The sequence below is a fragment of the Babylonia areolata genome, chromosome 19, assembly GCF_041734735.1.
Source record: "Babylonia areolata isolate BAREFJ2019XMU chromosome 19, ASM4173473v1, whole genome shotgun sequence".
NCBI classification, from domain to species: Eukaryota; Metazoa; Mollusca; class Gastropoda; order Neogastropoda; family Buccinidae; genus Babylonia; species Babylonia areolata.
This window is the reverse complement of record NC_134894.1, coordinates 62,605,388-62,622,071: the sequence shown is the minus strand read 5'-3', so window position 1 is coordinate 62,622,071 and position 16,684 is coordinate 62,605,388. Positions and strand designations below refer to the sequence as shown.

The following is a 16,684-nucleotide window of genomic DNA, read 5'->3' as shown; positions in this document are numbered from 1 at the left end:
AGTTGCATGCATGTATGCTAAACATGTTTTCACATTTAGACCAGTTATTCCAGCAGTCAGTTGGTGAGGAATTGTTTTTGTTGTCGTCATTTTTGTATTTTAGTGTGTGTGTGTGTGTGTGTGTGTGTGCGTGCGTGCGTTTGTCCAACGTGGCATTTTGTGAATAGACGTTAAATCAAACTGAACAGAGACAGATGAACCGATGGACAGATGGAATGGGCTACGTTTTGAAGTGGGTGGCAAGACTGTGTGAGAGAGAGAGAGAGAGAGAGAGAGAATCTGCTCACTGAAGTGGAATGGGACCCACTTGTCCACCAGCCCTATATAATTACAGGGTCGTGTTTTTCAATGGGTGCACATGTCAATCTGGCAGATTTAGTGTATCTCTTTCTAAGTGGGCCTACTTGTCCGAGTTCGGGATTTTCGGTTGTTGCTTTTGATTATTTCTTGCCTGTTTATAAGGGTGGGGGGTGGAGGATTCTTCTTTTTTTTTTTTTTTTTTTTAATAAACATTTTTTTGTAACAGTTGGCATGTTTGAAAAGCAATGCATTTCAAGCAGGAGGCATGCACAAAATGATGCCAGACAGAGGGAATAGCCGTTCTCCTTGCGTGACACCAGACTCTGTGGTGTTAGTGTTTTCACTGTGCACTGGTCGGCTCTTGGTGTGGGTGGTAGGCAGCCACACTTCAAAGGCAAACAAACAGAAACAACTCACTTGTTCTTAATTTCAGCATGTTTTATTAAAACACACGTTGCTATAATACACATTTTGTCACAAAGTAGGACAAAGAGCAATATCGAAGGTTAATTTTAAAGTTTAGTTTTACATTTGTTTCACTTTCATGGTTTTTTCCAGATTGGAGCCAAGTAAGGTATGTACATAAGAGAGAGAGAGAGAGAGACAGAGAGAATATGGGTGATTATGTAAGTGTATCTGCATGTGTGTGTGTGTGTGTGTGTGTGTGTGTGTGATTATGTAAGTGTATCTGCATGTGTGTGTATGTGTGTGTTGTGAGAAAGGAATGTGTGTGTGTGTATGTGAGAAAGAGAAAGACAGAGAGAGGAAAGTGTGTGTGTGTGTGTATGTGTATGTGCAAGCATGCACATGTGTGCAAGGGTGACAGCACCAGCAGATAGACAGTGGACCAACTAGTGAAAAGATTCATCAACGGGATGTGGACGTTCCATCAAAACGAAAAAACACAAGTTGGCCAACTGTTTGACACTGCCACTTATCTCTCAGAGTTTTCTGAATGACTGTGATAAAACACAATGAACAAAAGCTTTCCCCAACTGATTGTTTTTTAACACAACAAACATGTAAGACCAGCTTAGACATCTTAAAAACAACAACAGTCTTTGTCTTTTTGTTGGCATGAAATCAACCATGAAGGGCTGTTACACCTGAAAAGATTACAAAATAAAAACAGGTAGAAAACAGACATTCCATAAGAGCTGACAAACACGAGAGGCAAAGCCTTCATGACACAGGCAATCCCTACTGATGTAAATAAAGAGACAAAAAAAGTGAGAAATGAAATGAAAACATGGAAGGGGTGAGGCAGATGGGTGGAGGTGTTTCCACAACTTAGGATGATCTAATTTTTTTTTGTTTTGTGAAAGAGTAGTGTGCTGAAAACAGAACAGTTGCACATAAAAGCAGCCCACATCCATAGGCATTTCCTGTTTTCATGATCAAAACATAATAAAGCGTTGGACTTTCAATCTGGCGGTCCCGGGTTCAAATCTCCATTACGGCGCCTGGTGGGTAAAGAGTGGAGATTTTTCCAGTCTCCCAGGTCAACATTTGTGCAGACCTGCTAGTGCCTGATCACCCCCTTTGGGTGTGTATGCAAGCAGAAGATCAAATACACACGTTAAAGATCCTGTAATCCATGTCAGCGTTCGGTTGGTTGTGGAAACAAAAACATACCCAGCATGCGCATCCCCGAAAACAGAGCATGGCTGACTACATGGTAAAAATGGTCATACACATAAAAGCTCACTCGTGTACATTCCAGTGAACGTGTGAGTTGCAGCCCATGAATGAAGAAGAAGATGATCAAAACACGTAAAGATCTATCAAAGTCTCAAACTTTCACAATCTTCATCACATATTTCAGGCCCAGACAAATCAACCGAAACTCCAAACGCTTGTGCAACATTCCACAGAAAAACTTATTTTCTTTCAAAATAACAACTGAAATACTGCATTTGGATAATTATTTAAACCGCGAAAGTTGGTTCACGTTATTGTTTTTGCTCACCATCAAGAAATTTTTGTGTGGAATCGTAAAGTTGAGCTGGAAGTGAACACAAAGCTGGTCAGTCCTGGCCATATCAGATCGGCGTTTCACTACTATCCATACAATGCCAATCATGACGACAATTAATGCCCTTGTGGGAAGGGTACAACAAACTGAACAAGCACTAAATATTGACACAACCACTTTCCTGTTAAAAGTATTTCTTTTCTTTATATTGTAACACTTAACTTACATAGTGAATAATGGATTAAAACCAGTCTGTATTTCATTTCAGGTTTTTTGGGGGGTTTTCTTAATGAACCATGTTAAACATGAAACTTCTGTCTGATGACAATGAAATGTCCTCTATAGAAGGGATGGGTGGTGGGTGGGGGGGGCGATGATCCCGGTGCATGAGGTGGAGGGTGACATTTATTTTCTTGAGGATGATTGTGATTGCAATGACACCATGAACATACATTCTGCCATTTCTACATCACTGACAGAACATGCACTTTGGTCTTCTAAAATATGATTCTGTATGATTCCATATCATGATCCCATAACTGTGTTATTTTCCGATGAATTCTCTGGTGTTGTTCAAAACGGTATGACGGAATGGTGCATGATGACTCTCCTTGCTTTTGGTAGAGTTGGTCCCCCTTATAACTGTATTCATGACTCCAGAAAACACTGCCACTGCTGAAACCTTCCACAAAGATGCAAATAACTGGATATCATCATCATGTGGCTCACACACAAGAAATCTTCAGCATAACTGTGTATGTCCCAAACAGTATCCAGAAAATAGTGAGTTGATATAACTGTGTATAAAGACTTTAAGAACCTCACAATCATGACAGAAAACTAATAATTCTTTCACTGAAAACAACACGCTGGCTACTTGATCAGAGTCATGATTCCATTTCACTGCAAAAAGCCAAAATACAATTCTTTGTCAGGATTATACCAATTGTCATGCTTTTCATGGTGATCAGGTGTTCCCAAACACAACACTGACCAACAGACATGGCTTTACAAACACACCAACATGGTGATCATGAATAAATACTGACAGCCAGAAGGGATGCAAACATCACTGTGAACTGAATGTGCATCAACAACAGCTAGTTTGCTGGGAACAAAGTGTTCCGAGTTCTTATTAACTCTGATTATCATGCATTTTCTGATAGTTTGGCAGAGTCAAAAGCTGTCAAAGTAAGAATTTTTAAGTCTGTGTTTCAATGTAGTGTAGCCTGAATCATGACCTCCATATTTTTCTCAGCGAATAACAATAGAAATTAATATATCCCAAGCATTTTCTAAACATACATACTTGATGACCATCATGGACCATCACAAATGTAGAACTGTTTTTCATTTCTGAATTTCTTTTGTCTGACTGAAATCACCATTATTTTTTGTACGAGATATCCCAGCACAGAAAACGTACAGAAAGAATGTACAAGGAACATTTGATCTGTGTGGTGTCACAACGTTCTGTTTCTGATTCTCCGAGTGTGTATGAACCTCCATTCTGTTTAGTGCACACTGAAAAAAACAACAACAACTAAAAACCCCAAAACATACAAAGTTTTCATTTTACAGACTACAAACACTTGTTTCAGATGGTTGACTGCATGCTGAACCTTGAACAAAGAAATTAATCTTTCTGGCTGTGGAACTGCCCTGAGAAATGTGGTTTGTGGCATTACAGTTAGGCTGCTCTTTTAACAGCCCTCTGATTTCACACCCCACTGACCATGTTAGCTAAATTTACCGATATTACATTTCTGATGGCAAGGCGAGGCCACAACTTGCTCCCCGTCAAAGTCATAAAATGAACTGTGTAAATGACAAAGGTACACACACAAACTGGGGATGGGGCAGAAGGGGAAATTTCACAGCAGAAGAAGCAACACCAATGCTTCAATACTTTTAAAATCTCAATATCCTCTCCCTCTCTTTCTCTCTCTAAAATATTTGCATCTGCATGCGGGCACACACACAAAAACACCCCCACACAAACACCCCCCCCCCTCCCCCCCACTGTCACACACATAATGTGAAAGCTAATCACATTATTGCTGATTGCACATGCTTTTCATGCTGTAAGTTATTTGAGAAATCTCATTGCACATATCATACAGATCAGAATAGACATACCACAAAAGCAGAAGATAGAAAACCATACACATACATTGAACAGGAATGAAAATGAGAACAACTCAACAAGGAAGAGGGGGTAAGGGAGAGAGAGAGGGAGAGAGACAGGGGGTGAGGGGGGAGGAGAATGAAAGAGACATAGACCTAGCACAAACCTCCACAACAGCAAACAGCAGAAAATCACAAGCTGCATAACTGACTTGCAAAGATCACAACACTGCAGGAATCACTGGCTATGTAGCTTTTTTTTTTCTTTCCTTTTCTGATTTTTTCTTCTTTGCTTTCCAATTAAATCAGATAATCATTCTATGGAAACAAAAATCATGGCAATATTCCCTGCCATCAAATGCACAAAAAGTCATGAAAAACGTACAGGAATAAATAATCAGATCATAATGCATAATGAACCAAGAAATAAATAAACAAACAATTGTACAGCAGTATTATATACTGGCCAACTTAAAAGCTCAACACTGTCAGCTATACAACAAGAAGCTCATCTCTGATTTAAAAAAAAAAAAAAAAGTCATAAAATGATTTTAAATATAATCAAACTATCTACAACCGTCCATAATTCTCAGGAAAAATATTCCTGAACAATATGGCAGACATGCGACATAAAACTCCAACAATAAAATCCACAATAGCTGGGAGAACATGTTCTACTCAACAGCTTTTTGCTTTTGCAGCAGACTAAACTAGCATCTGACAATTCTATCAACAAAATGTTAAAACATTATGTACCAGACATAAAGTCTTGCAGAGTTAAAAATGTTAAAAAAGAGAAAAAAAAAGATGAAAAAAGACAGATAAAGAAAAGAAAAAGTCTTACAGAGTAACAGAGGGAGACTGAAGAACAAATGGACAATTCCATTTTAAATAACTCTTTACCTTAACTTCCAGTGACCCGGGATAAAAGCAAAATACAATCAACTCTGATCACCCACATCATCAACACCATAACATGATCAAAACGCAACAGGAGTTAAAAAAAAAAAAAAAAAAAAAAAAAAAAAGAAAAGAAAAAAGAAGCATTATTCCAAACACGCTCCAAGATAATAATTTACAGCAATATTACATCGTTTTGTACACTAATATCCCCACACAATTCTTGTCCCTTCTTTTTCCCTGGGTCAGACTGGGAAGGGGGAGGGGGGAAGAGGGGAGGAAGAGGGGGCTGGGGGAGGGTGGTTCAGGTGGGGTGGGGGGAGGGGGGGAGGTAGGGAAGGCGGGAAAGTGATTCCCACACACTTGGCTCTCAAATCTTTGACGTTTTCAGTTTCAATCACACCTTTTTTGTTGTTGATGCATGATGACATGTGGCATCGATTATTCAGCATTTCACAACACCAGTTTTCTGTTGTCGTTTTCTTTCAGTCAACAGTTCACACAGCCACCCGGGAGTTTGGCACCTACAGCCGCGTCCTTTCCTACTCAAACTCAACAAACTCACATCACCCGATTCACATATCACAATCACAGCGAAGCCAGAAGCGACTAACTGAATCACAGCGCACGGGCACACCCAAACAAAGCAGCGTCGACCTCATGACAGGCAAGGAGGTCACAGGTCACATCGCAAGAGTCAAGGTCACACACAACAGCCTGGTGTGAAGGAGCGGTCATCATGGCCGGAGCATCATCATGTACAGCCTCACCATCGTTCAACGCCCGCTCAGCCATCTGGAAGACAAATAACATATGCTGCTTAAACAACAACAAAAAAAGATTGTGAAAAGCATTCTAAACGGTTTTCTTTCCATTGGGTTGTAACTGGTGGGGTGGTGGGGGAGAAGGAGGGTTAAATAAAAAATAACAATAATAATTATGTATTGTTTTTATTTGTACACCAATATTAAAAAAAACAAAAACAACAACACCCAAAACGCAGTCCCAATGGACACCTATGGTGACACACATACAACACGTACAAACATGCAGCTTCTGTCTTCACACTTACAAAGTGTTGGCAGTTATTGCCTCTGCAACACACACAACCATGGGGAATAGTTTTCCAAAAGAAACTTGCTGTGATGGGGCAGGTGTATGCAGCAGCTCACCTATTGCACTTTGGCGATGAGCTCGTCGCAGATGGCAGTAAGCTCCTTGTTCTCCTTCACCTGCACAATCCATCAAGCGAGCATCGTTATCACCTGCAAGTATACACGTGCAAGCGCCTATGCCTGGCAGCTCCAGACTTTCCCGGCATCCCGAAACAAAGAATGCAAACACAGGCTAGCACAGACTGCCTGCCGATAGCCTTCCTCCCTCCTTACTAACCCTGTTCTTGAATTGTAGCCTCACTAGGATATACAGTACCTTGTAAACTAATTCTACATGAGTTGAGTGTGTATGTGAACATACAAACATGACAAGCATGATGATATACATGCCTCACACAGCCTGAGAACAGAGCCAGTAGCTTCAGGGTCAGTATTCCTTGGACCCTGATCATTTGATATTCATTGGAACTTGTTCCCTCGAATAATTACTTAACAATGTTCGTACTTGTTCCCTTGAATGATTACATCACACTGATTATACTTTTAAATGACATTTTATGATTATAACTACAAACATAATCCACAGATACTTTTTCCTCAAATAATCATGTCACAATTATAGTTAAAAAAAAAAATTACAACCAATTTTTATCTGTTTTGTTAGATGAGAATTTTCTTTGAATAGTGATGTCGTAATGTTTTATAGCTTGTTTTCCTTTAAATAATTAAACGACAATTTTACAGGTTCCTTCCCTTCATATAATGAATCCACTCCACACATCCAAAACAGTCAACATCAGGTGAACACCACCAGCACAATGAAAACCGTGTGTGCGTGTGCATATGCGCATGTGTGCATGTGTGTGCGCGCATACGAAGACAGCAAACAAAATGAAAGAATAAAAACAACTAAGTAAACAGTCTAAACAACAACAACAACAAAAAAAAAAACAACAATAATTTGTATTTGTATTTCTATTTATCACAACAGATTTCTCTGTGAAATTCGGGCTGCTCTCCCTAGGGAGAGCACGTCGCTATACTACAGCGCCACCCTTTTTTTTCTTTGTTTTTTTATTTATTTTTCCTATCAAAGTGCATTTTTCTATAGAATTTTGCCAGAAAAAACCCTTTTGTTGCCATGGGTTCATTTACGTGCACTAAGTGCATCCTGAACACGGGACCTTGGTTTATCGTCGCATCCGAATGACTAGCGTCCAGACCATCACTCAAGGTCTAGTGGAGGGGGAGAAAATATCAGAAAATATCAGCGGCTAAACCGTGATTCGAACCAGCGCACTCAGATTCTCTCGCTTCCTAGGCAGATGCATTACCTCTAGGCCATCACTCCACACATAATAACCCCCATACCCCCAAAATACATAAAAGACCGACACAAGTAAAAAGATAAGACAGACAGACAGCAAAAAAACAACAACAAAACAAACACCAAAACCCAGACAGAATCAGAGAGGAGGGGTGGGTGGGGGTGTGGGGTGGACCTTCTGTTCCAGAGAAGCCTCCATGCTCTCCAGCTGGACGTGAGCTCTGCGCAGCGCCGCCTCCAGCCGTGCCATCTCTGAGGCGTTCGTCTTCTTCACCTTCTCCAGCTCCTCCGTCGCTCTGACACACAGTAATCATAGAACTATGTGGCGGCACACATCATGACACAACCATGTGACACAGGTAATGACGTTACTACGTGACACAGAGAAATCGTACAACTGTGTAACACAGATCAATGACACAACTATACACCACACAGAAATGACACAACTACATGACATAGATGACACAATCATGTAACACAGATCAATGACACAACTATACACCACACAGAAATGACACAACTACATGACATAGATGACACAATCATGTAACACAGATCAATGATACAACTATACACCACACAGAAATGACACAACTACATGACATAGATGACACAATCATGTAACACAGATCAATGATACAACTATATAGCACACAGAAATGACACAACTACATGACATAGATGACACAATCATGTAACACAGATCAATGATACAACTATATAGCACACAGAAATGACACAACTATGTGACACAGATCACACAATTATGCAACACGGAGAAATTATACAACTATGTAACAAAGATAACGACACAACTACATGACACAGATAACGACACAAGTACTTGACACAGATCAATGCCACAACTATGTGACACAGATAATGAAGCAACTACATGACACAGATAATGACACAAGTACTTGACACAGATCAATGACACAACTATGTAACACAGATAATGAAGCAACTACATGACACAGATTAATGACACAAGTACATGACACAGATCAATGACACAACTATGTGACACAGATCAATGCCACAACTATGTGACACAGTTCAATGACACAACTACATGACACAGATTAACGACACAAGTACATGACACAGATCAATGACACAACTATGTGACACAGATCAATGACACAACTACATGACACAGATTAACGACACAAGTACATGACACAGATCAATGACACAACTATGTGACACAGATCAATGACACAACTACATGACACAGATTAACGACACAAGTACATGACACAGATCAATGACACAACTATGTGACACAGATCAATGATACAACTACAAGACACAGATAATGACACAACTACATAACACAGAGAAAGGATTCAACTACATAACACAGATCAATGACACAACTATGTAACACTGATAATGACATTACTATGTAACAGATCGTGACAGACAATGACACAACTACCTGACACAAATACATGACACAGACAATGACACAACTACGTGACACAGGTAAATGATACAACTACATAACACAGAAATATGATACAACTTCGTAACACGGATATATCAAGACTGAAGTCAAGGACTCATTTACTGTCTATACACGGGTACGGAAATTCACTGTTGGGACACGTGTGAAACAAGCAAATAAAATACAAAATAAACAGAGGATGATTTAGTTAAGAAAGTATGTAAATCAAAGATCTGTGACTGCCTTCACCTCTACACTCCAACCTGCTCACTATGATCAGCTTCGGATCCACTCTGTTTACGCATACCCAGATTCAACACTCGACTGTTGGCCGCCGTTCTTTCTCTGTCTCTGGACCTTGCGATTGGAATGAATTTCCTCTTTCGCTTCGTCAAGTCTCCACACTCAGCTCTTTCAAGTCTGGCCTTAAAACCCACCTCTTCCCAAAATAGCCTCCCTTGCCTGCCCTTCGTTGTCTTTAGTTTCTACAGTTTGAGTTATGCATGCGTGTGAATGACTGGTGCGAAAGCGTTTTGATTTGTCTCTGCACAAGATTCAGCGCTATATAAATACTGTTATTATTATTACAATCACAGAATATTCTCCTCGTCCAGTCCCTAAGCCACAAACCACACCACGCCCCCTCTCCCCGCCCCCCCCCCTCCACCACCACCCTTCACTGCACACACACACACACACATCTCGGCACAGACTGATCAGACACGTAAGTCAACACGGAAAAAATGAGACAAACACAAGGACACGGCAAAACGCGATACACATATACACATCACAGAGAACGGACAGTCAGATCTACAACTGCCAGAGACTAACACAGACAGGACACAGTCAATCACAAGCCTGCTCAGCCTGGGTGTTTGTCCATGTCTAGGTAAAATTACTACAGTCATGGCATTAACTCACTTAGTACTACCAGTTAACTCCCCTGACTTTCCCCACAGACGACCCATTTGTATGGGTAAGAAATAAAATCGCCAAAAAACAAACTGATCAGTAACGTAACGACTTAGTTGGGGACAAAATATAAAACTTCCTCCCTTCTTATGCTATCATACATGATGAAAGGTATGACATAATGAGATGGAATAAATGAAAGTATCCATACTTTTTGTTCGAAATTTGCACACACTGACGACTTGTAGTTGTAAACGGAGCTAGGAAAGTACAAGAGTTTGAAACAGATTTAATCAAAAATGCTACAGAGCCACAATAGGAACCCTTTATCGAATTGTGTTGTCTGCCTTGTGACTGAGATGAAACTGGGTCAGACACCACTGCCGACATGCACTGTTCACGTGAACAGCCACCGCGACAGGAACTCTCCTGCTTAAGAGCACAGCAACACACACTGCATTTATTGGTCGTAGCAGAGAGTGGAAATGTCAGTTCAGATATTTTTTAGCACATAACATCAATATGGAAATAAGAAGCCACTCCAAAAATTCAAAACTATCTAAGGCCCCAATCAGGACCGTTCGTCTGAAATGGTTGTAAACCGTAGGGCCCTGGCTGGGGCTTTTCGTCTGGAGTGAGTTAAAAAAAACAACAACACACAACCTCCATCTACAAACTGAACAAAAACCACCCCACTAAAACAAACAGATCATCCACACACAAACAGAAAACAGAGAAGTGAGGGAAAGAGTGGAGACATCCCCCCCCCCTACCCCCCACACACACAGAAGTTGAGGGGAGAGTAGAGAGTGGCGACCTGCCCACCTGTCCAGCCTGTCCTCAGCCTGCTCCCTGACTGTCTGTGTTTTCTGCTCGGCCTTCTTCACCTTGTTCTGCAGGTCCTGCACACACTTCTTCAGCACGTCCTCGTTCTGCACACACCACAACGCGCCTTGATAACACACAGCGCACACCACAACACACCATGATAACACACTGCACACACCACAACACACCATGATAACACACAGCACACACCACAACACACCATGATAACACACAGCACACACCACAACACACCATGATAACACACAGCACACACCACAACACACCATGATAACACACTGCACACAAAATGCTTCTCGACAGCACTTTCCTGGACACACTTCTTCAGCACGTCCTCCTTCTGCACACACAACAACACACCATCACAACACACACTACAACGAATCATCAACACACACTACAACACACCATCACAACACACACCACAACACACAATCAACACACACCACAACACACCATCAACACACACCACAACACACCATCACAACACGCACTACAACACACCATCAACACACACCACAACACACCATCACAACACGCACTACAACACACCATCAACACACACCACAACACACCATCAACACACACCACAACACACACCACAACACACCATCAACACACACCACAACACACCATCAACACACACCACAACACCATCAACACACACCACAACACACACCACAACACACCATCAACACACACCACAACACACCATCAACACACCACAACACCATCAACACACACCACAACACACACCACAACACACCATCAACACACCATCAACACACACCACAACACCATCAACACACACCACAACACACACCACAACACACCATCAACACACACCACAACACACCATCAACACACACCACAACACACACCACAACACACCATCAACACACACCACAACACCATCAACACACACCACAACACACCATCAACACACACCACAACACCATCAACACACACCACAACACACCATCAACACACCACAACACCATCAACACACACCACAACACACCATCAACACACACCACAACACACAGTCAACACACACTACACACCACACCACACCATGACATCACACTACACACACAACACACCATCACAACACACATCATAACACACCATCACAACATTCTACACGACAGCACTTTCCTGCACACACTTCTTCAGCACGTCCTCATTCTGCACACACAATAACACACCATGATAAAACACTGCACACACCACAACACACCATGATAAAACACTACACACACCATCAACACACACCACAACACACCATCAACACACACCACAACACACCATCAACACACACCACAACACGCCATGTTAACACACTACACACACCACAACACACCATGATAACACACTGCACACACCACAACACACCATGATAAAACACTACACACACCATCAACACACACCACAACACACCATCAACACACACCACAACACGCCATGTTAACACACTACACACACCACAACACACCATGATAAAACACTGCACACACCACAACACACCATGATAAAACACTACACACACCATCAACACACACCACAACACACCATCAACACACACCACAACACGCCATGTTAACACACTACACACACCACAACACACCATGATAAAACACTGCACACACCACAACACACCATGATAAAACACTACACACACCATCAACACACACCACAACACACCATCAACACACACCACAACACGCCATGTTAACACACTACACACACCACAACACACCATGATAACACACTGCACACACCACAACACACCATGATAACACTACACACACCATCAACACACACCACAACACACCATCACAATACACCATCATCACACGCCACAACAAACACCAGAACACACACCACAACACACCACCACAACACACAACATACCACAACACATATCATCAACACACCATCACAACACACACCACAACACACCATCAACACACACCACAACACACCATCACAACACACACCACAACACACAACATACCACAACACATATCATCAACACACCATCACAACAAACACCACAACACACCATCACAACACATACCACAACACACCATCACAACACATACCACAACACACCATCACAACACACGCCACAGCACACCACACACACAACACACCATCACAACACACCTCACACACAACACACCATCACAACACACACCTCAACACACATCACAACACACTTCAAACACAACACACCATCACAACACACCATGACAACATGCTACAGCACAGAAGGGGCATGTGGAAATTTGTGGGACAAGCACAGATTTTTTTTTTTTTTTTGACTTTTTACCTGGGCCTACTAATAATGACCTAACCTGGCATAGCACACAGGCTGTTTGGTCACTCAGATTTGGTGAATAACTGCTTGCCATGCATGCCACAACGTGTTTGGTTACACCACAATCTGTGTTTGGTTCAACATTCACTGCAAACAACATCTAGATCAAAAGAAAAAAACCAAGAGACAACTGTTGTCATGAACATTAATTTCCTCATAATACATGTATATAAATACAGGCTTTATAGGCAAACATATACATATGCGCTTAACTCACTCAGGATGAATACTTTTCTCCCTTGCTTTCCCCTGCAGATGACCCAATTGTTAGAGTTGGGAAAAAAAATCACAAAAAATACAAAACACAAAGTAACTGAATGAAACTCCCTGTACCTGACCCACTGACCCCTCTCCTCACATCGTGTGTACGCCCACCCCCCTCCCTCTCTTCACAGCCCTCAGAAGCTGAATCACTGCCAGTGCCTTCTTGCCGGTAGCTTTCTTCACTGCAGATACTTTATTCAATGTCTTTATCATCCTCGTTGATGTCAAAACCTTCAGTCTGAAGCATTTCAATCACTTCAGCAGCAGTCAAAAAAACCACTGTCGTGATCTGGTTCACTCCAAAACTTTCCACTTGTATCGCCTGCGATGCCATTTTCGATACGTATGCAGATTAGCTGGTCATGTGGGGTGCCGAACTCAAAGGCTCGCTGGTGAGTGTGTTGTTACAGAACCTCACGAAGAAACTTTTCATTCGACCCTTGACACGTTCGCAATGCCCAGTGTAGCTGCGATTGTTACGCTACCCCATGAGGAAAACATGGACAATTTTTTAATTATTCGAAACCACTACAGCGTTCCGGACCGCTGCTTAATGTCAGGAATGCTATAGCGTTCCATCATCAAGAGTGAGTTAAACAAGAAAACTTACTCTAAGTTAAACATCCAGACATTCTCACCCCCATGTGTCTGGTGGGTGAAGGGTGGAGATTTTCCTGATCTCCCAGGTAAAAAATTGTGCAGACTTGTCAGAGCATGAGTATATGCAAGCAGAAGATCCAAGTACACACATTAACACACTGAACCCTATGCCTGAGCACTGCTTGGGTGTTGAAAGTTGTTTCATTAAAGCTGTTTCATGTTCCTACCACATGCATAAACAGCAAACAAAAGGAAAAACTTCAACAGAAAATCGGGCTGTATCCACACATGTCAATCTGGAGGGAAAAAGAAACACTGATTTCGGAATAGTTTCTAAGTTTTTATGCATCAACATGGGAAGGGAGCCTGCTGAGGCTGTCACGTCCCTTGGGTCACATGGGTTGAAGATCCTGTAATACATTGCAGTGTTGGGTGAATCCTGGACACAACAACACTGCCAGCTGCACACCCAGTATGGCTGGCATACATGGCGGGGAAAAACACTGTCATGCACATCAAAGTGCACTGATGGTTACCAGTGAATGTAGGAGCTGCAGCCCACACAAGCAGAGGAGGAAGGAGAAGATGAGGAGAAAGAAGGGGAAGAAGAAGGATAAGAAGAAGAAGGAGAAGAGGAAGGGGAAGAAGAAGAAGGGGAAGAAGGAGAAGAAGAAGAAGGAGAAGAAGGGGAAGAAGGAGAAGAAGAAGAAGGAGAAGAAGGGGAAGAAGGATAAGAAGAAGAAGGAGAAGAAGGGGAAGAAGGAGAAGAAGAAGGAGAAGAAGGAGAAGAAGAAGAAGCAGAAGAAGGGGAAGAAGGATAAGAAGAAGAAGGAGAAGAAGGGGAAGAAGGAGAAGAAGAAGGAGAAGAAGGGGAAGAAGGAGAAGAAGAAGAAGGAGAAGAAGGGGAAGAAGGAGAAGAAGAAGAAGGAGAAGAAGGGGAAGAAGGATAAGAAGAAGAAGAAGGAGAAGAAGAAGGGGAAGAAGAAGAAGGAAAAGAAGAATGGGAAGAAGAAGGAGAAGAAGGAGAAGAAGAAGAAGAAGGAGAAGAAGGGGAAGAAGGAGAAGAAGAAGGAGAAGAAGGGGAAGAAGGATAAGAAGAAGGAGAAGAAGGGGAAGAAGGAGAAGAAGAAGAAGGAGAAGAAGGGGAAGAAGGATAAGAAGAAGAAGAAGGAGAAGAAGAAGGGGAAGAAGAAGAAGGAAAAGAATGGGAAGAAGAAGGAGAAGAAGAAGGGGAAGAAGAAGAAGGGGAAGAAGAAGGAGAAGAAGAAGGGGAAGAAGAGAAGAAGGAGGAGAAGGAGATGAGGAGGAAGAAGGGGAAGAAGAAGGATAAGAAGAAGAAGAAAGAGAAGAAGAGAAGAAGAAGGAGAAGAAGAAGGAGAAGAAGAAGGGGAAGAAGAAGAAGGGGAAGAAGAAGATGATGAAGAAGAAGGAGAAGAAGAAGGGGAAGAAGAAGAAGAAGGGGAAGAAGAAGGAAACGAAGAAGAAGGAGAAGAAGAAGAGAAGAAGGAGAAGAAATAGAAGAAGAAGAAGGGGAAGAAGAAGAAGAAGAATCCAGAGAATGTCTGTGTTACAATACCTGTTTGAATCCTTCCAGCACGGCCTTGGTTTTCTCATAGCGCCGATGGAGGTCAGAAAAGGCCGTCTCCACAGACCTCAGGTCTTCCAGAGCCTGTCAACACACAACCCAGCCCTGTGGATGTCACGACATCATCACACTGCACCTGGTGTCACACTGACCCATCTTTTCCCCAAACTACACGGCACATGTCACACTGACCCATCTTTTCCCCAAACTACACAGCACATGGTGTCACACTGACCCATCTTTTCCCCAAACTACACAGCACATAGTGTCACACTGACCCATCTTTTCCCCAAACTACACAGCACATGTCACACTGACCCATCTTTTCCCCAAACTACACAGCACATGGTGTCACACTGACCCATCTTTTCCCCAAACTACACAGCACATGGTGTCACACTGACCCATCTTTTCCCCAAACTACACAGCACATGATGTCACACTGACCCATCTTTTCCCCAAACTACACAGCACATAGTGTCACACTGACCCATCTTTTCCACAAACTACACAGCACATCATGTCATACAGACCCATCTTTTCCACAAACTACACAGCACATGATGTCACACTGACCCATCTTTTCCCGAAACTACACAGCACGTGATGTCACACTGACCCATCTTTTCCCCAAACTACACAGCACATCATGTCACACTGACCCATCTTTTTTCCCAAACTACACAGCACATCATGTCACACTGACCCATCTTTTCCCCAAACTACACAGCACGTGATGTCACAGTGACCCATCTTTTCCCCAAACTACACAGCACATCATGTCACACTGACCCACCTTTTCCCCAAACTACACAGCACATCATGTCACAGTGACCCATCTTTTCCACAAACTACACAGCACATGACGTCACAGTGACCCATCTTTTCCCC

General features: G+C 42.3%; 1 protein-coding gene across 2 annotated transcripts in view; it reads right to left on the bottom strand.

Annotated features, from left to right (window-relative positions):
- Nucleotides 1–729: 729 nt before the first annotated feature.
- The window catches only part of LOC143293913 (transforming acidic coiled-coil-containing protein 1-like), a 40,313-nt gene continuing 24,358 nt past the window's right edge, over nucleotides 730–16,684 (bottom strand). For both annotated transcript variants that reach the window (XM_076605281.1, XM_076605282.1), the window contains 5 exons: nucleotides 15,785–15,877; nucleotides 10,941–11,047; nucleotides 7,920–8,040; nucleotides 6,475–6,534; nucleotides 730–6,097 (listed from right to left, as the gene is read on the bottom strand). In XM_076605281.1, the coding sequence (XP_076461396.1) occupies nucleotides 6,475–6,534; nucleotides 7,920–8,040; nucleotides 10,941–11,047; nucleotides 15,785–15,877 (381 nt within the window). In that variant the 3' untranslated portion in view covers nucleotides 730–6,097. The remainder of the gene's footprint in view (nucleotides 6,098–6,474; nucleotides 6,535–7,919; nucleotides 8,041–10,940; nucleotides 11,048–15,784; nucleotides 15,878–16,684) is intronic.